The sequence below is a fragment of the Pocillopora damicornis genome, chromosome 8 (assembly GCF_964200805.1).
Source record: "Pocillopora damicornis chromosome 8, jaPocDami1.2, whole genome shotgun sequence".
NCBI classification, from domain to species: Eukaryota; Metazoa; Cnidaria; class Anthozoa; order Scleractinia; family Pocilloporidae; genus Pocillopora; species Pocillopora damicornis.
Window position 1 is genome coordinate 13,510,963 of NC_142677.1, and position 22,310 is coordinate 13,533,272.

Genomic DNA, 22,310 nt, shown 5'->3' on the forward strand with positions numbered 1-22,310 from the left:
TTAGATACATCGGTAAATAGATCCACGAAGCATTCTTGGCGTCAGGAATGGTTATTTCAAGAAGACTTTGGTGATATAATTTCCCTTTGTGTGAGAGCACCCAAGAGCACCCAAGAAGAGCACCCAAGAAGTAGGGAGAAACACTCGACTACGTCTCGTGTTTCCCCCTAGACGTTTTTCGTGCTCAAGCCGCTTCCTACGTGCTTTACAACAGAGCACAGTCAAGGCTTCTCTATTTGTTAAATAAGTCAGACTCTTTGAAGGGCAGGGGAGACCTTCATAAGGACGAATTGGAAAATTAAGAAAAGGAAGCCTCATTTTGAATATAACATCTTCTTTAACCTTTTTGACAGCCGGCGAGATGTAGATCTTATCTGTGTTCTTGATGTTTTTATCATGATGGCCTTTGCGATGAAGGCGATAAATGCGCGCTTATTAAGCGAATCCAGCGAAGGAAGCAACGGAAGTGAAAACGTTGTGCAGCAGTTGAGGATTTTTGAATTTATTCGAAAGAAAAGCAATTGCGGGGAAATTTTAAATCAATGCTTTTGAGGCTTTCTGCTCGATCTCGGAAGTTATGATCCATCAAACATTTTTGCTTTCCCGCAATTGCTCGAAACGAGCAACACATGGTGATGGAATATGCCCCAGCTAAACCAGTTAAGAATAAGCAGGAAATAAACCCCTTTAGACGACCGTTGTGTCGGCTGATAATGTTGGCAGCTGAAATATTGTCCGGAAAATGAATATTTGGTCGAGAAGCAAAGCCTCGAGGGCAAATATGAAATTTTTAGGACAATCTCTCAGCGAGGGGCATTATCAGCCAGGGGCATTATCAGCCGATAAACCAGCAAATTAGACGTTGCTTATTTATTTTATAACCCTTCCATTGAACTTCGTACCGCAAGTTGACTGAAAAATTTGTTTGAATGTTTTTTAGTTTCCGGGGTAGCATTTGAGATTAGCTTTTTAATGTTACTACCTGTGGACTCTGGAAAACGAGTTCGTTTTTCTTCCTTGTTAAGTAATAAAGATTAAAAAATGAAACTCTTGAGCTGGCTTTTCCCTTCCTGGCTTCATTTTCGATCTGGGAAAGGGAAGAAAATTTTTACTTCATTTGCATACTTTAGATCATCGAACGCTTGTATTCGCGGTTAAGATAAAACTATACTATAAACCTTACGTAGAGGTATTCACACGCATTTTTAAAACGGATAACGGCCTCCATCCACAACAAATAATGCATTATAAATCCTGTTTATTATACTTTCCTGTTAGTAACCCACTTACTTCATAAACGGCATTAAACACCCATTTCTAACCTTGATGCAACGCGCGCCGGGACCCAATTTCCTGTAACACGAAATTCCCAGATCACTGAAAACTTTCTAAAATCGTCTTTCTCAAGAGCCATCCTGGACATATAGTCAACCATTTTACAGTAAATACATTCGCCGTTCGTCATATTACAGTTTCCTTCCAGTATTTTGAATTTTGTCCGAAAGAATCCGCAGAAAATTTTTATCAAGTGTGACGCTTGGATCTCTTCGTATTCTGCGAACAGAGTCGGCGAAAAGGACAACGTTCAAATTTTTTCACTTTCTAGAAGCGCTTGAGGATTCTAAATGAAGATAAAATATTTCCAATAGAAATTGTTACTTTTCAAAGAGAAATATGGAAAAATATCAGACTGCCGGACGTTTAGTTATTCGAAGACCGTGTCCGGTAGTGTTCGGTGAAAGTTTTCTTAGTGTCACGCTTGGATCTCTTCGCATTGTGAGTATAAGGTCCGCGAAACGGACAATGTTGGAATTTTTTCAATTCCTAGAAGCGCTTGAGGATTGTAAATGAAGGTAGAATATTTTCCAACGAAAAATTGGTATATTTCAAAGAGAAATGTGGAGTTATTTGTGGACCGTGTCCAGCCGTGTTATTGAAAAGTTATTTAGTGTCAAGCGTTTGGATGGCTTCGTACTCTGTATACAGAGTTAGCCGAGAACATTAAGTTCGAAATTTTAGGCTGCCTGGAAGCGCTTGAGGATTGTAAATAAAGGAAGAACATTTCCGTATAAATTTTTTTTGGATTTCGAGGGGAAATTTGAAAAAATATCTGACTGCCGGACGTTTAATTATTTTAAGTTTAGTCACTTCCTTGTAGGAACGTCAGCAACAGACAGTTTGCGTTACCATTCTTATTTGCTGCTTTGCTTAGACAACAACCTCGACCACTCTTTCGAGCGCAACTTCCTCTCCACGGGCAGGAAATTTTAACTGACCTTTGGTCCTATTTAATAAGGATGGCAAACTTCAATTAAAAAAAGTTGATGAATGGATGAAAACGTGGTGAATCAACATTTTCACCTTAATCGAAATGCTCGCAAGGATTTTCGTGTTCCTCTTTAGCAACAACCGATCCATAAGCGTTTACTGCCTCGGAATCTACAAAATCTATGGATTCATCTGATTCCATGCCCGATTAAAACGTATAGAACTGTTTTAAACAGAATTATTTTGACAAGCTCTTCAAATTCATCGGAGAAAAACGCAGAAGGTACTTTGAGCAACGTGACAAGGTAAAAATAACTGACCAATCAGAGGCGCTACTTAAACAAAAGCGGTGGTTCAAAACAAAAACAAACGACCGCATTGCATCAAGGTTGAAAATGGGCCTTTAACGTCACGAGATTAAAGGGGATGATAACCATTAAAGAAGCTCTGAATTGTTAAACCCATTCTCCTTGTCAGCACTTTTGAAAATGCTTAGAGAGCAGTATGGTGAGTATGCATATTGATGTTAGGGTGTAAAGGATTAATAGTTTCCTTTTTAGTATCAGGTCTATTTCCATGTTCTTACATAAGTTCTGATCCTGATGATTCTATTTTAAAGAAAAATTAAAGTACGGCAAATCCATTTTCACGCTTAATTTTTTTTGGGGGGGAAATACCCTCCTGGTATAAGCGAATACAATTTTAAATTAAGGCCACGTTTTTCAATTCTTTTCATCCCAAAACTGATACTAATTCCACTTAAAGAAGGTAGCCCCAGATAGGAAAAGAGAAAAGAAGATTGCCTGAAAGGAAGCGAAAAGACCGAAAAAAAATATAACTGACCATTACTTTGATAATTGAATCAAACACCCAGATTCTGGCTAAGGGGTCTAAGATATCGATTTTCTAGTCAACTGGTCCTTGTCCTGCATTCACTTTCTGTGTGCATGACTGCGTGCTTTCCGTCCTTCGAAATTGTCTTCGACAGAACTACCACACGATCAGAGGGAAAATCAAACTGGAATGAATCATGCCATCAGGTGATCAAACAGTGTTTAAACTAGTGTAGCTCATACCATCGCGTGTCAAACGGAGACTAGACTGGGGTGGCCCATAATATCACATGATCAAATGGAGATCAAATGGAGATCACGCGGGTCGCGTGTTCCGAGCCTTGTGCAAAGCGCACGTCATCTTCTCTGAAAAAGAAGTGACTGACTATGTACGTAAGTAAACTGACACGGAGGCTTGGTTAACTGATACTAAGTTTGTCGAATGAGAGACGGAAAAAATCAAAAAGCTCTTGTCATATTTAGACTGAAAGCGGTGATTCGGTTTCTCATGGCTAAGTAAGATGTTTTTAGGCAAAAAAAAGTTAATGGCACTAACAGGGAACACTACGGTTTCAGTCCTTTATCTAGGGATCCTTTCCATCCAGGTCCTTGAGCTTAAACCTTTTTAGCAGCTATCTAGTAACCTGTTGTTAAAATAATACAAAAAGCGATGCTTTCGCTTTAAAATTGCCTTCCGAAGTTAGATTGACTCTAAATTCGGTACATTGTTGCTCTAACTCTTAAGTTTACACACACACCGAGTCTTTGTCCAGTGAATGAAGTCTTGACCAAGTTTGGCCGATCACATTCCCACAGTGCAGCCACTGAGATTTGAAGTCTGATTGGTCTCCAAACCAAAATAAACTCAGAATGGAATTCTGTATGAACGTGAAGTGTACACTCGACTCGTAAACGAATTCTACCATTCCGGTAAGACAGCTTTCCAAATCAAAATTACCGGATAAAAGTCCTGTCGGTGGAAATTTGAATTGGTTTCGACGAGTAAATTCTTGATATTTCACGTTGTTGTACCAACGCTGCTGAAGAGAACTGGGTAGTACTTAATTGAATGAAATACTACTCAGTCTTGGGTCGTTGAAGCATTCCTAGAAATGCCGCAGAAGTAAAGTCCAGTCGGGTAAGGGTTTATTTGTTTCGCCAGGTGAAGCTGATACGACTTTCTCTGTGTTTTTGAAGCAGGTGCAGAAGACCACAGATGGCTACTCGACAGCCTGACATTGATAATTACAAATACACTCCCATGACAAGCCACTACATGCATAAAAATGTTCCCAGGAACTCCTTCCAGTGACAAATGAGTGCTACATATCCCTAGGCCAATGCTTCCGCTCCATACCCGATTTATGATCCTTGCTTTCGATGAAGTTAAAGAAAAATACTTTGTTTCAACTGATCAGTTTGTGTATCGTGTATTTAATTTCACCTTGCGAATTCAAACCCTTTAGAACCATTGTCAGCTGGACCCCTAAAAAATACAAGTGCACGTGGTAAGACATTTACATCTTCTCACGGTAGATTAAGACCCCTTCAAATGTTTTATTGAGTGAGAAAGTTAAAGCTATCGATATGCACCAATAACAGACGCCACAAAAAATGTTACCTGCAGTTAACAGGATAAGTCGATCGCTATCGTGTTTTGTTATCATGCTTTGGTTTTCTTCACGGTTGCGTGCTCATGCCTTCGCCGGAAAAAGCAAGGAAACACAGTACCGCTCACATATACTGTAGCATCACACGCGCGTCAAACGCGTCTAATTCCCACGAACTAATTGCGTTAACGATAATCGCAAGAAACGATTAATAAAAATCGGAAAAAAAACCACTTGTTTAACCATGGCTCTATGACCTTTTGATTTAGATTTGGGATTATAACCAACCCACATTTTGGGTTTTAGGAAGCCTGTCCACAGTCACAGTCTGTTTTTGTTTTTGCTTTCGTGAGGTTATGGGCCTCGTTTGTTAAATTGTTTTTATTTGTTTGTATTTTTTTTCCTTAAAGCGCACATTTTTCTGCAAACTAGAATCTAACACCTTTACATATTTGTCATATGGAACGCTGGTTTAGTCATTATCATAGATGTCATTAAACATAGATTGCACTCGATACGATCGCGGAATTAGATGGACCTATGGGGATGTTAGGTGTGGGGCACAAATTTATGAGTTACATGTAGCATTAAATGAAGACAACCTCCTCACTCTGATCATGTGATTTATGTTACAACACAGATGCACAACAGTATTTCTGTGGCAATTGGTGAATATATAATGCCTTTTAAGAAAAAAGATAATGCCTTTTAAGACTTAAAAAGCTTTCACGTTTTAAAGTTTCCACCCAAGAGTACTTTGCTTCCAAGCAAGTCGAGCGTACTTTGGATTTATTTTTTTAATAAATTAGATTGGTAGCCAACGTTGTTTTCCATCTAGGTTTACTGTTGTTATTGTGTTGGTGGTGGTAATAATAAATAATAATGTTAATAATAATAATGATAATAATAATAACGATGATATTATAATAATATTAATAATAATAGTAACAATAATAATAATAACAATAATAATAACAATAATAATAATAACAATAATAATAATAATAATAATAATGATAATACACTCGTGGCCCTCTGCAACCATTGGTGGTGGTGATGCACAGTGTCTGTGCGATGAATGACCACACATGAGGAAACAAAATCCCATGGCTAGACTTCATTAGGTCACGTGAGTGAAAAACCAAAACACAGGGTTTTAGCTTATGTGTCAAGTTGTGAGTGCAATAACTTCTCAAGAAATCGCGCCAATGGAAGGGACTACACCATGAAACCAACAACAAAGAATAGTCATAAGGATACGTCCAATTGTATGTTCTGTACCAATCTTTCCCAAATACACTACAGTTTTAAAGTTTACAATATTGCATAAAAAACAATTTACTCTACCTTGGTAAACGTATGACATTCTCTGGCAGTTTCTGCTCCACTTGTAGTAATTGTGGTCTGACATCACTTCTGTATATTTGAAAGTTAAAGTAACATGTACATTTTTGTTAATTGCAGAACAATAATTGAGGGCATTTGTGTTTTCTGCAGGGAGAGAAAACTACAGATACAATCCTATGACAAGAGCAGCATTTGAAACAAATGACTATGGAAAATGTACATTAACCTTGCATTATATGCAGGCATGTCGCTAAGGGGAATTGGGATGCCTGTGACTACACTCTTTAGGCAAAGATCTTTCTTCTAGCAAACAACATACTAACACAGGTCGTGAAAAAGAAAGGATCAGAGGAATCTTAATGCATCACATAATGATCAGCCAACAATATTTTGTATTAAGTAAATCAGAGCACAGATGACACAACAACTTCAAGTAGGTACCCTGGGTAACCCTAACTACACCTCTGGTGTACACATGTACATATGTGAATAAAATCATTGTAAGATGATCTACAGGACTAGTGTAACTTACTCTGAATCATTGTTTTCATCTGTTGCAGATCCCAATATTCGTGCCCTAATAAAATGAAACAATAAAGAATAATAAAATTAACAAGAAAAAATCCATTATTATTATTTACTTATAATTATGATTGCTCTGGTGATTATAGAGATACACACCCTATGATTGGTCAAGGATTCCATCATATCTTGCTATTATCACCTAATGTGGGGTGATCTTAGCAAGAGCGCTAAATTTCAAAGCGGCTGCATGCCTCAAATTTTGTTAGTGTTATTAAGGAAATGATGAATGCAATAAAAAAAATTCAATTTAAAAGAGCACAAAAGATGCTACTAAGATTGGAGTATCACTTTCCAAAACAAAGATACATGTATGAATTAAGTGAACCTGTTAAATTCTACTGTAAACTGGCTCTTAATCGAAACAATTTAAACAGAATAGTTCCAGGATTAAAAGGAAAGCACCTAAACAAATATAATAAAACAATTATTTGCCTCAGGCTCAGTGAATATTGTTGAATAATCCCCTTGCCATTGTTGCAGAGATCATTCAACAATATTCAGCATATTTGTTAGACAACTACATCTACACTATGTACCTTTTAACCTCCCCCCCCCCCCTCAGATCTCATTTGTAATTCTCCTTACTGTTTACCATACAATTCTTCTAATGTTGGTTTGGAGATTTAGAAATTGGATCAATTAGAAATCCCCTAATTGATATATGTTTTTTTATTCTCATCACTTGTCTGCTTGATATTGCATTAGTATTGCAAAAATAAAATTCCTCAAGGGAATTAAAGGGTTAACCAGGTTTATGATACAACTGCTATATATTGTTTACTTTTATGGATTAAAAGGTTACTAAAAAAACTGTATATATCTAGAACAATTTACACCTGTTCCAGGCTTGTCTCACTTTGAAAAATTTCCTTACCTAGCCTCTGCATATTGTGCTTGTCTCTCTGCTAATGTTTTATGAGCAGGCTTCTCCTTGGAGGATTCCTGATTTTTCAAATTATTTGTTCCACCAGAATCTGGTCGTTTTAATATTCTCAACTACAATATAAAAATTAAAAGAAACAGTACATGAAGTTCAGAATCTGGCAACTTGAAAACACTAAACCACATACAACTTGCACGTTCAAATCTTACCACCATAATGCACATTACTATACTGTAAATACTATACTATCATCCAAACTGGTAGTATCTTGGGCCTTAAAACCCCTGTTTATTCCCCATTTTATTGTTATACAAGTAAGAATGAGGCTAAATGCAATTTACACAAGGATAAAATCACCTCAATACACTGGTGTCACCTAAATTGTGATGAGGAAGGCTACTGGGAATTTTGTAAAGAGAAGCTCTGCAGTTTTACTTAATTTACTCAGCTAATTTGCTTTCTTTGTTTTCATTTTGCTGATGGATATACTTGACAGTGTACTTGACAAACAATTTCAAGGATAATAATTATCTATAGTACTGATTGTTCCTGGGGTTGTACAATGACACTAGAAGGTGGTGTTACAGAATATTTGTCTCACATGCAAAACAGAAAACCTGCTGCATCCTAAATATTTATGAGTACCCTGTTCCACAAGAGAAAGAAGATTCAATAATATATTGTCTAATTGACATTAACCTAATAATTACATGGAAACAAATAATATTAACAATAATAAAAATGATAACAATCATGATATTATAATATTTAACTTAAAAGGACCAGCTCTAAAGCCCTATGGTTCCCCAGTCCTCTTTCAACAATGATCACCTATGCCTCTTTTAATTCTGCTGTTTGATTTAAATAATTTTATTATTTCCATTGCAATTCCATTTCTTGAGACTTTTGTTTTATACAAAAAGGCATTCTGCATTTTAGGATATTCCGTCATTCCTTGTCTAATTAAAGATATTCTACCATTATGTGGATCCACTGATCCACTGTTCCTCCGTTCCATCATTTTGTTGAACAACTCATGGTATTGTGTTTTGCAGAGGCTCTCTTTGCAACTTAGTGGCTCTTTTCAGAATAAGTTGCAGATTCAAGCTGTTTGAATGTTCAGAATGGATCTATTGAGATATTTCTGCATGCCATGGAAAAGTTTTGATTTAAACAATGCCTTGGTGAATGCCACTGTGAAATAATTTTGATATGTTCATTGCCTTTTGTAGTGTGAGGGCAAAAATTGAGAAGATCAATCTCCTCTTAGTTTGCTGATTTAAATGGTAAAATATTCTCTCTTCAAAGAAAATAATTTTCTTTTTAGTTCCATGATGTGCAGATCATACCTATTACAATATTTCTACAAGGAAAATTTTTGCTGTAAATTACGTGCAATTCAAAAATTATTGTGAGATGTTTATTATCTCCTGCTGTCCTCTGTTGTGTCATGGGAAGAGCTGAAAACATAATTCACTAGTGGCTAGAAGTCAGAAATCAAAAAAGGAGAGAACTCAACTGTGTATTGAGTGCAAATGTTGAACTACTTGATACTAAGATAATTTGAAAAAAAAACATTAAGTAGTACCAGGAAACATCAGGTCAAAATTGGGTCAAGATTGAAATTTTACTGTCACATTCACTTACTTGCTCACTCATCTTGACAATGCACATGTACATATGTGACTAATGGCCTCCTATAGGAGGCACTAACCACAAAAATAATGTAGTCATCAGTAAGGAGAGCTAGCTTTCTAGTAGAAAGTATACAGGACTATAGTACACAGTATATTATATTAAATGCATGCTTTATCAACTACAATTTTAATTACCTGTGGCTTGTACAGAGTTCGGTTTGTATCTTCTTGCATCAGAATGGATGAACCTGTCTTAGTTTCTTGCTTTCTAAAAGAAATGATGAGCAAGTAGAATTGTTTCTATGATTTACTATCAGTTTCATTTCACTTATGCCCAAAACAAGTCCCCACATGAAGATCTGATTACACAAACAAAGTTTAACCAATGTTCAACAAAACTGTGATCTAAATTATCTTCAATTCAGCTGAACTTTTTAACTGATCATCCATAATTATGAACAGTATCAAGAGGACCAAACGCTAACAGTGGAAGGGCATTGATTTAATTACATCAAAGAGAAAACCTGAGGTCCACAGCTTCTGTAAAACTGCAGTTTGGGTTAGACTTCATGTAAATAACTGGCCCTACAAGTCTTGAGGTATGTTAAAAAAAAATCATAATAATTCGAGATAAAAATTAAAAAAAAATTATTGAAGATGTGCAGTTAGAATGATATTCCTATGTCAATATGGGAGAAACCCACTAGGAAAATCTTTGAAAAAGCAATTCTTATGTTTTACTTTTCTCAGTATTAATAAATATCTTCCTTTTTACCATGTGCTATTATTACATTTGTTGTTAAAGGTGTGATCCTGATTCTCTCTCTTACATATGTTCTCCTCTTGTTTTACTGACTATGAAAAATTGTAATTTAGTGTAAAAGGACGTCTAATGAGCTTGCTATATTATGCCCTTCTCCATTTCCTTTATTTTTTTGTAATTATTCAAAGGTTGTGATTGTTGAAATGAAGGAAATAATTAAAAAAAAATGTAGGAGTGATCTTCCTAACTCAATACATGTAAAGCATTCACAAGGCAGCAGTCTGGCACTGGATACCATACAGACATGGTTTTATGATGAAGAGGCTTTTTGAAACGTTTTTCCCCGCGAACACTTATGGACAATTGAGTTTAATTTATAAGGAAAGTTGGAAATAAAATATTACTGACTTTCCTTTATGTTATATACTTTTTTTTATTTAGCTTTGTATTGTGACTCGTCTTACTTTATAGATGTAATTGAAGGTTTCTGGTCCTTTTCTCGTATCTGTTTCTCCCGTTCTTCCATTCGTCTTTCTAATTCCTACATATGAAATCAGTTGTAAACTCGACCAATAAATTCATTGGCAAATAAAATTATAGGTAAAAACCTGTTTCTCCAAAAGTAGTATTATCATTACTAGATCGACAGCGGTTGGAACACGATGTCATTCCTGGAATCCAGGGGTTAATTACTGGCAGATGTGAAAACTACCTTACAGTTCATTGATACAATTTACGAGAAAAAACCGTCAAAAAATGGGAGTTTTGACTGAGTAGAAATTTATATGAATTACAAAAGTGAGGGAAATAAACATTATCTGCAGATTATTTACCCCAGAATCTGCCATATCTTCCCAACTGTCCCAGATATCGTCATCTTCTTCTTCTGCCGCCATTTTGACTTCCGTTTGTTCGAACACGCGTGAACAAACAATTCAGCCGCTGACCGAGGATAAATCCAATATGGCGGCGAAAGTGGCCGGAGCTGAGTCATCAAAAGAAGTTGAAGATTCTATTTCTCGTGGATCAATAGAAGTTTGTCGCCTTATGCATCCTGATGATGCCAACTTAGCAGGCAATGTTCATGGGGGCACGATTCTGAAGTTGATCGAGGAAGGAGGGTTCATAATAGCAACAAGGCATTGCAACAGGAATCGAACCAAAGACGAGCCCGTTCTGGCTGCTTTGGCACGTGTGGAAAGAACTGACTTTATACAACCGATGTTCATCGGTGAAGTTGCACAAGTTCACGTTCAGTTGGGCTACGCATCGAAGCGATCATTAGAAGTTAAAGCCAGTGTCTGGGCAGAAAATGTTCTAACCGGAAGTCGTAGATTGACCAATCGCGCCTCTCTTTGGTATGTTCCAATCGTAATGGGGTCAGATGTTCGAATTATTCCTGAGGTTCCCGCGTTGGAGTACTCCAGCAAAGATGAGGAGGAAAAAGGCAAAGAGCGATACGAACTACAGAAGAGAGCCAGGCTTGATAAGGAGGAACATTTCCAAGAGGTACTTGTAAGGCGGTAAAGTGATGGGTCTTCCATTTAACCTTTATACTTAGGACCTAATATCTAATTTCCTTTCAAGCTGCAAGATATATTCTATAAAATACATTGAGATAATTTGGTGTTGAATGAAGATAACGCCCTTAAGCCGATAAGTTTGTCTTTACCATCACCTGTTCCATGACACTCCATTTTGTATTCCTGTGTTCAGTATTTAAGTATTAGTGAATTTGTCTTTCAAGGTGAAGAAAAAAATATATTTAAAAATAAAAATAAACGATTATGTTAGCAGTTTTGTTGTGGTTTATTATTGGCCCATAGCAAGCTTTAGTTGGACTGTGTAACCAAACCCACATTTTTACACAATTTAAGGATAAAGTTCTTTTTTGGATGTTACATTTTTTCCTGCCTGTATACCATAAAGTACATTTTATCTTTGCAGAATCCCCCAAGCAACAATGTGGTTTCCCCATTAGTTCACCCAGCTGGAAAGAATGTGTCACGTTATAGTGTGTTGAATTCAGAATCATCATTGATCCATTCAGTACAGCCATCAGAGTGTACAAAAGCTGGATTTGTTCTTGGAGGAGTGACCATGAAAATGATGGATGAGGTGGCAGGAATTGTGGCATTTAGACATTGTAAAACTAATGTGGTCACTGCATCCATCGGTGGGTTTACTTTTCTTAGAGAAAATATCATTTACATCTGAAATCTTAACTGAACAATTTAGAGCATTGATAGTCATGTGCTCTAATTTACAGCAGTTTGAGATTTCATGAAAGTGGATTCCAAAGTACATGTATATTGTCTCCACATGCACATTTTTATATAACAATTTATCCTATTTGTTACCTCTGGAAATGTCACCTGCATCATTTGTGACTTTGTTGATAACTTCTGCTAAGGTAGTCAAAATGTCACTCACCACAATTTACAACAGTCCTTCTCAGGACATCTTTCTTCCTGATGATCAAACTACCTGTTTTCTTGACTATTTTGTTCCTTTTCTCATGGGAAAAAGGCAACTGTTCTTTATTTAGGAATACACTTTTGTTATGGGTAGTTTTCTTGTAACCCTTTAACTCCCAGATCAAATTTGTCATTCTCCTTACTGTCAACTATATAATTCATACAATGTTAGTTCAGAGAATTTAGTATTGGATCAACTAATTATTTGCAAATTTATATATTTCTTTACTCTCGTCACTTATCTGGTTGATATTGTATAGATATGGTATTGATAGTGTCAGGAGAAATTCTGTCTTGGTCACTCATGAGAGTTAAAGGGTTAAGTTTTATCCCAGTTTTGATGAATTGGTGAGAGGACTTTGTGTTCCCCAATTTTGCTCCAGTCATGGTGAGAAATTGGACTCCATCAGTAATCAAATGGTTACTAGACTTGGTCATACTGTAGTTGAGAATAAAGTAAACAATTCTTTCTTTAGACTTAAATTTTACATTTTTTCTTAGTCTGCCCAAAGAGTTTGATAATAGCAACTTAAGAGAGCTTGCATGCGCACCGGACCTTACAATGTCAATAATCTTAAATTTCCTAATAGTCACTCATTCTCTACTTTTTCAATTACTGTGTTTGTCATTCCAGATGCCATTGACTTCCATGCCCCTGTCAAGCTTGGTCATATTATACATATTACTGGCCGAGCAACGTTTACTAGTGCCAAGTCAATGGAGATAGAAGTTGTTGTATATGCCAAGGACTATCATACAGGTACAGTATTTAGTAACAGTTTCCTGTTCTTCTAATCAACTTTCTGCTAGTAATCCTCATATGGGGTACTTTGTAATTGATTATTGTAAAAATAAAACCATTATTATCATAAAAGGCATTCAACATAAAGGTTGATATAAGTCAGTCAGTATTTTTACCTCATGGGATGACATCAGTCATAATATAAGATTCAGAGTTTAAGTGTGGACCTGAAATTCACTCACTCGGTCACTCACTTCTGATCTATTGAACAATATATGCATTTAATGTGGATTAAACACATCATCCCCTGCCTCCCCTTCTAGGTTTGGTCCCGTTCCCAAAGTTGTGCCATTCTGTTCTGTTCATATTTATGGGGGTGGGACAAAAGCAGAAATTTTCACAACTGGCATCTTAAAGCAGAAAAAAATTAAAAAATCCTTCAATCACATTGCAGTGCATGACAATTTGACACCTTAAAAATTGTCTGTGTTTACTGAGAAGTTTATAGCATGATTGACAATTTTATGGATTTTCAATGACCTGTGTTGTTCCTTAACTTAAGAGTTTGGATCCTATTGAAAACTGCTGGAATGTCCTATTTGTTTAACTTATATGTTCTTGTGACACACAGATGACAGCATAAGAGCTTGCAGTGCATACTTCACATTTGTGTCCCTTGATGAAAAAAGAAGACCCCAAGCTATTCCCTCTTTGGAACTTCACACTGAGGAGGAGGCAAGACGTTTTGAGGCAGGCAATAAAAGATATCAAAAACGTAAAGAGAGGAGAGAAGGTCAAAGCTGAATGATGGGCTTTGGGGGACATGTAATCAAACAGGGCCATGATTAGTTTGGTTTTAGCTGTGGTTCATGTAGTTATTGCAAGAATCAGTACATGCTTGCATTTATTACACATAGGTGTGTGTAGTGGCACTCAGTTGGCATGTACTGCGCATGCATTGCTTAGGATTTGCACATACATAAAGTGTGTGTAAGGCTGTTTGTAGTAGTAGAAACAGCTTTGCAAAGGCTGTGGGTTATAAAATAAAGATTTTCAGGACACCAGGTATACAAGTATACAAGTATACCTGTGCAGAATTTAAACTACGTTTCTCAAGAGTCAACAGAATTTCATGTAACAAGACACCTGTGAAAATGGTTTAATGTTTTAAGATGTAATTTATTAACTGATATGTGATCATTAAACTAAGATAAATTTGTGTTAGAAAAAGACTTTTTATTTGTGAGTTTCGGAGAAACAGACTAAAATTTGTATTTTTAACTTACTAAACTTTTGAAGAACAGACCAAACTTAAATACTTAAAAAGTAATAACAATTACATTGCATTGTTTACCTGATTACATGTAGCTGTATATAGTTTAAGGTAACATTTTGTAATGAGTAATATTACTGGTTGTATTTTTCATTTTTATGAAATATTTAAATAAATATTTATGGTCTTGTTAGCAGTTTGAATCTGTGTACATACAATGTCATGTCAGCACAAGTAGATTCCTCCACTTTGTGTCTCATGGCTGTCTCCTAAATAGATTTTCAATTTGAGGTTTTATTTTGGTCTTGATGTCAGTCTACCATCTCAGTCTGACACTCAGTACTTTGGCAGTTGTCAGTTAATCAGTCAGTCAGTGTATTGGCTGGTCAGTAGGTTGGCTAGTTATTCAGTTAGCCTGTTAGATGGACTATCCTTCTCCCTGCCTGTCTGTTTGTCTGTCCACCATTTCTCTGTCTGTCTATCGGTCACTTATGCAGTGCTTTGGCAGTTGGTCAGATAAGTAGTCAATCATTGTGTTGGCTGGTCAGTAGGGTTGGCCAGTCATTCTGTTAGCCTGTCAGTGGGTTGGTGGGGCTGTCCCTCTCCTTGTCTGTCTGTCTGCCTATCCATCTCTCTGTTTGTCTATCAGTCATTCACTCAGTCCTTTGGCAGTTGGTCTGTTAATCAGTCAATCAGTGTGTTGGCTAATCAATCGGTTGGCCAGCCTGTTAGTGGGTGGGTGGGGCTGTCCCTCTCCCTGTCTGTCTGTCTGTCTGTCTTTGTATCAATGTCTGTAACACTGACTAGCTAATAAACATGTCTTTATGGACTGTCGTTATGTGACTCGTACTAATTGCAACTACAACTGATACACGTTCAGTAAACACACAAATGACCCCTCTGATGAGTCTCCTTCCCTTGTACCTCACACTTATATTTGAAAGCCTATATTAGTTCATTCTGATTACGGAAGGTTTATCATCCATACATTTGCATACTGAGTACAGTTTTAATTCAGGCCGGGAGACAGTTCAGAATAAAATTTATGATTCAATATTTTGGTTCTCAGTGGGTTTTCGATAAGACTCCTTCCACTACTTGAATAAACCCCCTTTTCTATATCTAAGGGTAAAGGCTTATGTGGTACCGGTCATATGACATGTGATTTTAACTCTACACCCGATAAGTTTCTACCAAATATGTTTTGCGATTCGCATGCGTCTGGTATACATAGAAACCAGTATTTCCAAATCGCTTTTTTTCAGTTTCCTGATCACTCTCTTTTCAGTAAATTATCAAGCTCCTAAACTCAGTCACCTTGAATTTTCTCACTGAAAATTATTTAAAGGTGCTCTGTAATCTCCCTTTCCAAGTGATTTGATACGTAACGTTTTCCAGTATTTGAAGCGAGCCAGAAGCTTCCTCGTTTGAGAGTTCAGCTCATTCCTAGCACTCAAGACTAGACTGTCGTCCTATCAGTCTCATTGTTGGCTCTGAGACTTACGAGATGGACTCCTCGTGGGAAAACACCTAACGAACTAAAACTTGTTGCCGACTGAGAGATCACGGACAGTGTTGCTCCACCACGTAGTCGACTCGGAGCACGGCATTTAAGTTTCTTTAAGATGCTTTTGAAACTACTGCGGTACTTTTGGCTGAAAATGATGTATAAACATGGTGTCACAGCACTGTTGGAATGAGCTAAGAAGTACCTGACAAACTGAACATTGCACGATATTGAAATTCCGATGATGGCTTTGCGCATGACGAAATAACTGAGCCAACATGATATAAATGCGAGTGTAACAGCAAACAACATTTTAAAAACGTTTGCGTTCACCTTATCTTTGGAAGCTTTGCGTGCATTTGCGGCTGCATACCTGTTTGCGACGCTCCTTCTTCTGAGCTTAATCACAGCCAGCGAGTAAAGAAGGACTATCAGAAACAAAGGAAGGGCATAAAAAATGGCCGCCAAGACGTTGTCATAAATTTTCCTGCCTTTTGAGCTTACAAACAATTTGTTTAGATATGCTCGGCAAATCAGTGCTCCCCCCTGACCAGGCACCAGTTTCAGCGCAATGACATTTGGCAGGTGAACAATAAAAGACATCAACCAAACTGCAATGAGAATCACCTTGACTCTGCGCACAGTTAACCTGTTATTTGCAAACGGCGAAACTGCAAAAAACCTCTCCACGCTGAGAAATACTAGAGTTAGGATTGTTACTTTCACCGATACCAGGTGAGTTGTGGGAACGGTTTTGCACAAGACGAGGCCTATGGTGCCTCCAGCTAGCCAATCATAGCTTCGTATCACCGCTGATATCATCCTGGGCATGTATACAACAGTTATAGCCAAGTCTGCGGCAGCCATATTGGCTATAAGATAATTGACTGGTTTGCGCATCTTTCGGTCTTGCCACAGGACACCAATAACCAGGGAGTTTCCCCATAGCGAGAATAGTAGGATGATTGTGTAGGCCAGCACACGGCTAGCTTTTATCACTGGCTGGTCAGACTCGAAGCACACAGTCATCACTTTTCCGTGGGCCAACTGCGTGAAATTGTCGCTAATATTTTCGTACATGATCAGGGTTTGTGGTTCAAAATTATATTCGGCCGTTTCCCGCCAGACCAGGTCTAACAGAAAAATTTCAAAAAAAGAAATGCTTAATTTAGATTGGTATATTTTCAGTTTTACACAGTTTTAATCAAACGAACTGATCATAGGTGACTCGTAAAAAAGGAATAAAATAAAATAAAAAAACAAAGCGTTTCTTTAACTAGATTCTCATGGTAAATCTTTATGATGTATTTGTTTCATTGGTCAATAACTAGTTTTTTGAATTGGACTTATGACCGTCAAAATATTAGTCTTAAGCACAATCATGTTTAGCTGAAGTAAAATTGACGAACACAATTCATCAAATTGCTGGCTACATTATACATAACTTGCCTTTTGTTCCTATTCTGCCACAAAATGTAAATATAACAAATGACTTTCTAAAGAACCGTTGGGTCTGTCGACGTCTTTACAATCCACCGCAGATATGAAATACGAAAATGTTTTTGATGGCAACAAGGAGAGGATCTGAAACCGAGCCTTACAATTCCTTCAACTCACTGCCTAGGAGGACGATATTTCCTCTTTCGTCCATAGATGATCTCTTGCACTTTATCATCATTCGAAGGAAAGTTCTCTTTGCACTCAACGTCCAGTTCAAAGAGTAATCGTTCTCAACTAAAGACACGCTCCTGAAAAAAGTGCGAAAAAAAAAGGCGTCTTTTAAATTAAACTGTAATTTTTAACGCCAAATAAGTTAAAGTCTATGTTTATTTTCTTGAAGAGTTGTGGGTTGTGAAAAGCGGCTCTCATAATCGCAGAAAAGGTTTCGATGGCGGAGTGGGAAGTGTTTACGGCATGTTCATAATAGCCCTTATTTTGTGTTTGTTTTTGTTATCGCTCAGAAAGAGAAACGTGGGATTTTTTTCATCAAGGCTTGTTTGTTTAGATTGCCATGGTTTTGTTTGATGTTGGCGTCGGTTCCCGCCATTGTATCTGAATAATGAATTGCAGATGATATACATTCGAGTTCACATCGTGCGGCTGTGAATCTGAGTTACAACCGCCATCGCATCGATGGGGTTGTTAAAATCAGTTTTGAATGAATACTTTGATGCTTTTATTCTTTTTTATCACAATACAGTAGCGATTTGGAAAAAAGAGACCATTTTCTTAGAGTTTGTTACACCTGCAGATTTAGTAAACAAAGACTGAACAAAGAGTAGTTTGTCAGGTGCATTGTGTAAATAATGTAAAACGGCCAAGGATTCTTAGAAAACAAACAAAAGAATCCCAAACTGTCAAACACATTATTGGGCAGTCCTGGCAATCATGACATGGATTTTCAAATTCTCAATCAATCCACAAATGCGCACTAAAAAAATTCCCTGCGGTAAAGTACTTCTTGTACAGAAGACATGATATGCTAAGGTTTTCCTCATCTGTAACTTTCTTTTTTAAATCCATCACTTTTTAATTTGGCTTCTTTTCTAAATTTCGAATATTTAAAAATCAAGGCTAACAATCCTTGTTTTGAGAAGTTCTATCATTTCTGCGACCGAGAAACCCAAGTGTTGCTACTGCACCTGAATTTGCGTTTCAGATGAATATCCACTTTCAGATAAATCGATATAAGGCAGTTTCTCAACTATCAGCCAGTCTAATTTCCACATTGAAATTATGAAGAAAGTACTCTGACGATAGGTTTCGTTTATATCCTTACCTTCCCTTCCTAATTGATTAGAGCCGGTCTCAATGGGGTTCGTCGTAAAACGGCAAAAACAATTAACAGTTAACCCTTTAACTCCCGTGCGTGACCAAGACAGAATTTCTCCTTACTATATCTATACAGCATCATGCAGACAAGTGATGAGAATAAAGAAGAATACCAATCATGGGATAACTAATTGATCTGATACCAAATTCTCCAAACTAACATCATGAGAATCATCTGGTAGAAAGTTAAGAGAATTAGTAATGCGATCTTAGGAGTTGAAGGGTTAAGCGTATAAATTGACGAATTTTAACCTTTTGTCGTTAAAAAAAGTAACCGCAAAAATCTTTTTTTTAAAAGCAATGGAAAGAAATCAACTGTTAGCCGTAAAATGGCCAGAATTTTTAACCGTTAGACGTAACAACCATCACCCCGTTGAGACCCTCCGATTATGTTTTAAATATGACCCTTTTATATATAATCTTTTCTTTGCGGGGTTACGGAGAAGAAGGCGTGCAAGTTGAAAATTATTAAGCCATGAATAGGTGGTTCCTTCCGATTTATGATGAAACTTTTATTACGAAGCTGTCTTATTTGTACACAGCTAATGGTAGCTATTTCGATATTTGACTATTTACTAAATGGCCATGAAGTACTTTGATGTTTCAAACCGTAAACTTTCCCACGAAAACTAGGTACTTAAACTATTCCTAATATTTGTCTAATTGAATCTGTCAGAGAGTGATGAAAATTCGTCACCAATCTCACACATCCAATTGGATAAAGATAAAAAAATCATACTGAAGTCAGTATTGCGTCAGTATTTTAAGTCCTGTATTACCAAAGGTAAACCACATTATGCGTTCATGGTTAATAATTGTTTATATGAGACGAACAAAATCTATGAGGGTTATAAATAAAGCTCTGAAAAAGAAAGGGAGAGCTTCCCTCTCTCAACGGCCTCTTGCCAAAAGTAATTTCGCAGAAAAGACGCTTCAAACAGCCCATGAGGGCGAAAAAATATCACAAATGAGTCGATTAACATTTCATTTAACATTATTGAGACTATTGAGATTCATCCTGAGATGTAATTTAGATATACAATTTTCAGAGCTTTATTTATAATCCTCATAGATTTTGTTCGTCTCATGTCAACAATCATTAACCACCAACACATAGTGTGGTATGCCTGTGGTATTACATTGACTCGTATGGCTTATTGGATCCCCATTCAGTCCAAGGAATTGAGAAGAGTCCACAGTAAAACGGGTTATGCGCTTTCTTAAATTCTCCTATTTTTTTTGTATAAGATTGGCCATCAAGATCTTTGAACACTTTGATCCTGTTAAGAAAGGGAAAAAAAGGAAGAGAAAGGTGTGGCCTATTTACATACTTCATAACTTCTTTTTGTTACGAAGGAAAAATGTTCTCCAGAACGGCAGTTTTCACGGAAATGGAGTCGCTAAACACCTTTAGAGAATTATTAAGACATAAAATGAGAAATCCATGACAGTTTTGAAAAGCTGCGTTGAAATTCTTGGTGGAAGGAAGGAATCATTTATCACTGAGCTTTGTCGGTTCAAATGACCGCATCTGAGCCTCGTTATTTTTGTGTTTGTTTGTGATTTCATGAAAACGCAGTTAATGAAAATCAAAAGAAAACAAACAAACAAACAAACAAAAAAATTAGAGAAATTACAAGAAAAACTGAAGATCAATACCATATAACCCTTTCAGCTTGCAATTGATCCTCCAACAATGGCTAAAGGAAATGAAACTCGAGTGAAGTATTTCTTTTAGGAGTGGTATACCTTCCTAACTTCCCAAGGATCTTACACTGAGCAACTCAATGTTAGATCGTGAACGGTCTCTTTTCGACGGCGCATGTGCAAGCCTGATAATTCTTGGCCTTTCAATTTTCAGTTCTCGCCATTTTATCTGAACAGCTCTTCGAAAATTCTCACTAAACGCAAAACATATGATCGGGTTGCATGCACTGTTTAAGTGCCCAAGGTAAAACCGCAAGAAGTGAACCTCACAGGGGATAACCACATTCCAAAACTCCTGTAACGGAATGACAAGAAAATACAGCAACCAGCATAGAAGGAAAGCTGTTATTACGGCCAGGATCATTTTATTCACCTTTCTAGTCGTAGCTAATACGCAATCTCTTGTGACGTTGTCAATCAGAGCATGACTACGTCTTAAGAAGACCGCAATCACAGTGTATATTGTGATTATGATAAGCAGAGGCAGACCATAGAATATAACTAGCATAGACTCCTGGTACGACCTTCTTGATTGCTTCGTTTGGAAGCTGAGAGAGCCGATCCAAAAGCAGCCTAACTCACCGGACTGAAATCGAATCGTTTTGACGCCGTAGAGCATTGGGGATCGCGCAGCTAGTGACAGCAGCCAAGTACCACACAGCAAGCATATGGAGAGCTTCTTTGAGATGAAAACTCGTAATGGGAACGTTACAGCTAGGAATCTCTCAAAGGCGATGAGAAGAACTGTTAGAATTGATACGCATATTGAGATTTCTTGGGACAAAGACACAAGTACACAAAGAACAAGTCCTAGAGTGCCCTCCACCAACCATGCAAGGCTGACGAGAATCCGGGCGACCATCCTCGGCATGTAGACTAAGGTAACAAGAAGGTCCGCGAGAACCATGTTCATGATGCAGCAGTTGATTGTGGTCTTCATCTTTTTGCTCTTGAAGTAGATAAATGCCAGTAAAGTATTACCTATGATGGAAGTGCCGATCACAAGAACGTAGGCAAGGACCATGAGCACCTTCAAAATGAGATGGTTCGTAAAAGTGAAACAGGGTACGTCTGTCGTAGCAAAGGTTTCCTTGGAGTCATTGCTGATGCGACTTAAAGTAAAGTTTTCCATATCACCTTGATCAATGCAAAATTATGGAGAAAAAGGAAATTTCGGCCGATAACACTGTTACCAGTTTGCCGAAAAAGTGGGTTCCTGGATTGTCGTATGACTTTGAGCATTTAGTGGCAGTATTTCGGCCCCAAGTTTCAAAAGTAAGCCTTTTTCCCATGTGGTAAAATACAGCTGCTGCATACAGCTGCATAAAAAATAAATAAAAAGATAAAAAAACTAGAATAGAGGCAAAAAATGTCTGTTACGGATGCCATTCACAATTCTCTCATTTTCAGTGTTCTTTTGTTGGGCAATTTAATTGATTTTACTTGGATATAGGGAACAAAGGCTGGTTCAAAAGGAATGGAAATCTAAACGTTTAAACGAGAAAACGGCTGTCATGAGAAATTTCTATAACCTTGTTGGGAAGATTTAAGGTTTTAGTGCGAAACAAAATTAGAATAGATACCCTTATTTAAAGGTAAGCTTTTTATACAATCGACTTTGGCTTTGTGTGGAGAGTTCAGATGTCCTAAAACATTGGAAACAGCTGTCATCATTGACTCAGGCAAACTGTCAGCTCTTAACAAAGGAACTACTGAATACCTTCTTGGAAAGCAGAATTTTGTTAATCTCGATGGAAATAGCAATTTTGATTGGTAAACGAAGGGATGAAAGATATTTCCGTGCCTTAGACCTTTTTGTGTTTGTTTTTGCTGTTATGGTTTTTAT

The 22,310-nt window shown here is 37.1% G+C and overlaps 4 protein-coding genes across 4 annotated transcripts; 1 reads left to right on the plus strand and 3 right to left on the minus strand.

Moving 5' to 3' along the window:
- Positions 1 to 1,241: 1,241 nt before the first annotated feature.
- On the minus strand, positions 1,242 to 10,892 carry LOC113679934 (SUZ RNA-binding domain-containing). Its single transcript, XM_027196920.2, has 7 exons — positions 10,760 to 10,892; positions 10,391 to 10,467; positions 9,359 to 9,431; positions 7,518 to 7,639; positions 6,591 to 6,635; positions 6,059 to 6,127; positions 1,242 to 4,587 (listed from the first exon to the last, which is right to left on the minus strand). Exons 1-7 carry the CDS (start codon positions 10,820 to 10,822, stop codon positions 4,542 to 4,544), a joined length of 495 nt encoding a protein of 164 aa, XP_027052721.1. The 5' UTR covers positions 10,823 to 10,892; the 3' UTR covers positions 1,242 to 4,541.
- LOC113679915 (cytosolic acyl coenzyme A thioester hydrolase) lies at positions 10,866 to 14,611 on the plus strand. The gene is made up of 4 exons (XM_027196897.2): positions 10,866 to 11,435; positions 11,874 to 12,102; positions 13,038 to 13,163; positions 13,777 to 14,611. Exons 1-4 carry the CDS (start codon positions 10,890 to 10,892, stop codon positions 13,947 to 13,949), a joined length of 1,074 nt encoding a protein of 357 aa, XP_027052698.2. The 5' UTR covers positions 10,866 to 10,889; the 3' UTR covers positions 13,950 to 14,611.
- LOC113680050 (neuropeptide SIFamide receptor) lies at positions 14,291 to 17,142 on the minus strand. Its single transcript, XM_027197058.2, has one exon. It carries the CDS (start codon positions 17,003 to 17,005, stop codon positions 15,878 to 15,880), a length of 1,128 nt encoding a protein of 375 aa, XP_027052859.2. The 5' UTR covers positions 17,006 to 17,142; the 3' UTR covers positions 14,291 to 15,877.
- A 3,368-nt stretch (positions 17,143 to 20,510) lies between these two features.
- Positions 20,511 to 21,596, minus strand: LOC113679839 (neuropeptide Y receptor type 1). Its single transcript, XM_027196814.2, has one exon. It carries the CDS (start codon positions 21,594 to 21,596, stop codon positions 20,511 to 20,513), a length of 1,086 nt encoding a protein of 361 aa, XP_027052615.2.
- Between the last annotated feature and the right edge of the window lie 714 nt (positions 21,597 to 22,310).

What these genes read in the sequence shown, in the direction of transcription:
- LOC113679915 (XM_027196897.2), top strand. Translation starts at nt 10,890, where the DNA reads ATGGCGGCGAAAGTGGCCGGAGCTGAGTCATCAAAAGAAGTTGAAGAT. An exon ending in AGGAGGAACATTTCCAAGAG is followed by an intron (nt 11,436 to 11,873) that starts GTACTTGTAAGG and finishes TTATCTTTGCAG; the next exon opens with AATCCCCCAAGCAACAATGT. An exon ending in TGCCAAGGACTATCATACAG is followed by an intron (nt 13,164 to 13,776) that starts GTACAGTATTTA and finishes TGTGACACACAG; the next exon opens with ATGACAGCATAAGAGCTTGC.
- LOC113679839 (XM_027196814.2), bottom strand. Translation starts at nt 21,596, where the DNA reads ATGGAAAACTTTACTTTAAGTCGCATCAGCAATGACTCCAAGGAAACC.
- LOC113680050 (XM_027197058.2), bottom strand. Translation starts at nt 17,005, where the DNA reads ATGTACGAAAATATTAGCGACAATTTCACGCAGTTGGCCCACGGAAAA.
- LOC113679934 (XM_027196920.2), bottom strand. Translation starts at nt 10,822, where the DNA reads ATGGCGGCAGAAGAAGAAGATGACGATATCTGGGACAGTTGGGAAGAT. An exon ending in GCACAATATGCAGAGGCTAG is followed by an intron (nt 6,636 to 7,517) that starts GTAAGGAAATTT and finishes TCATTTTATTAG; the next exon opens with GGCACGAATATTGGGATCTG. An exon ending in AATGTCATACGTTTACCAAG is followed by an intron (nt 4,588 to 6,058) that starts GTAGAGTAAATT and finishes TGTATTTTTTAG; the next exon opens with GGGTCCAGCTGACAATGGTT.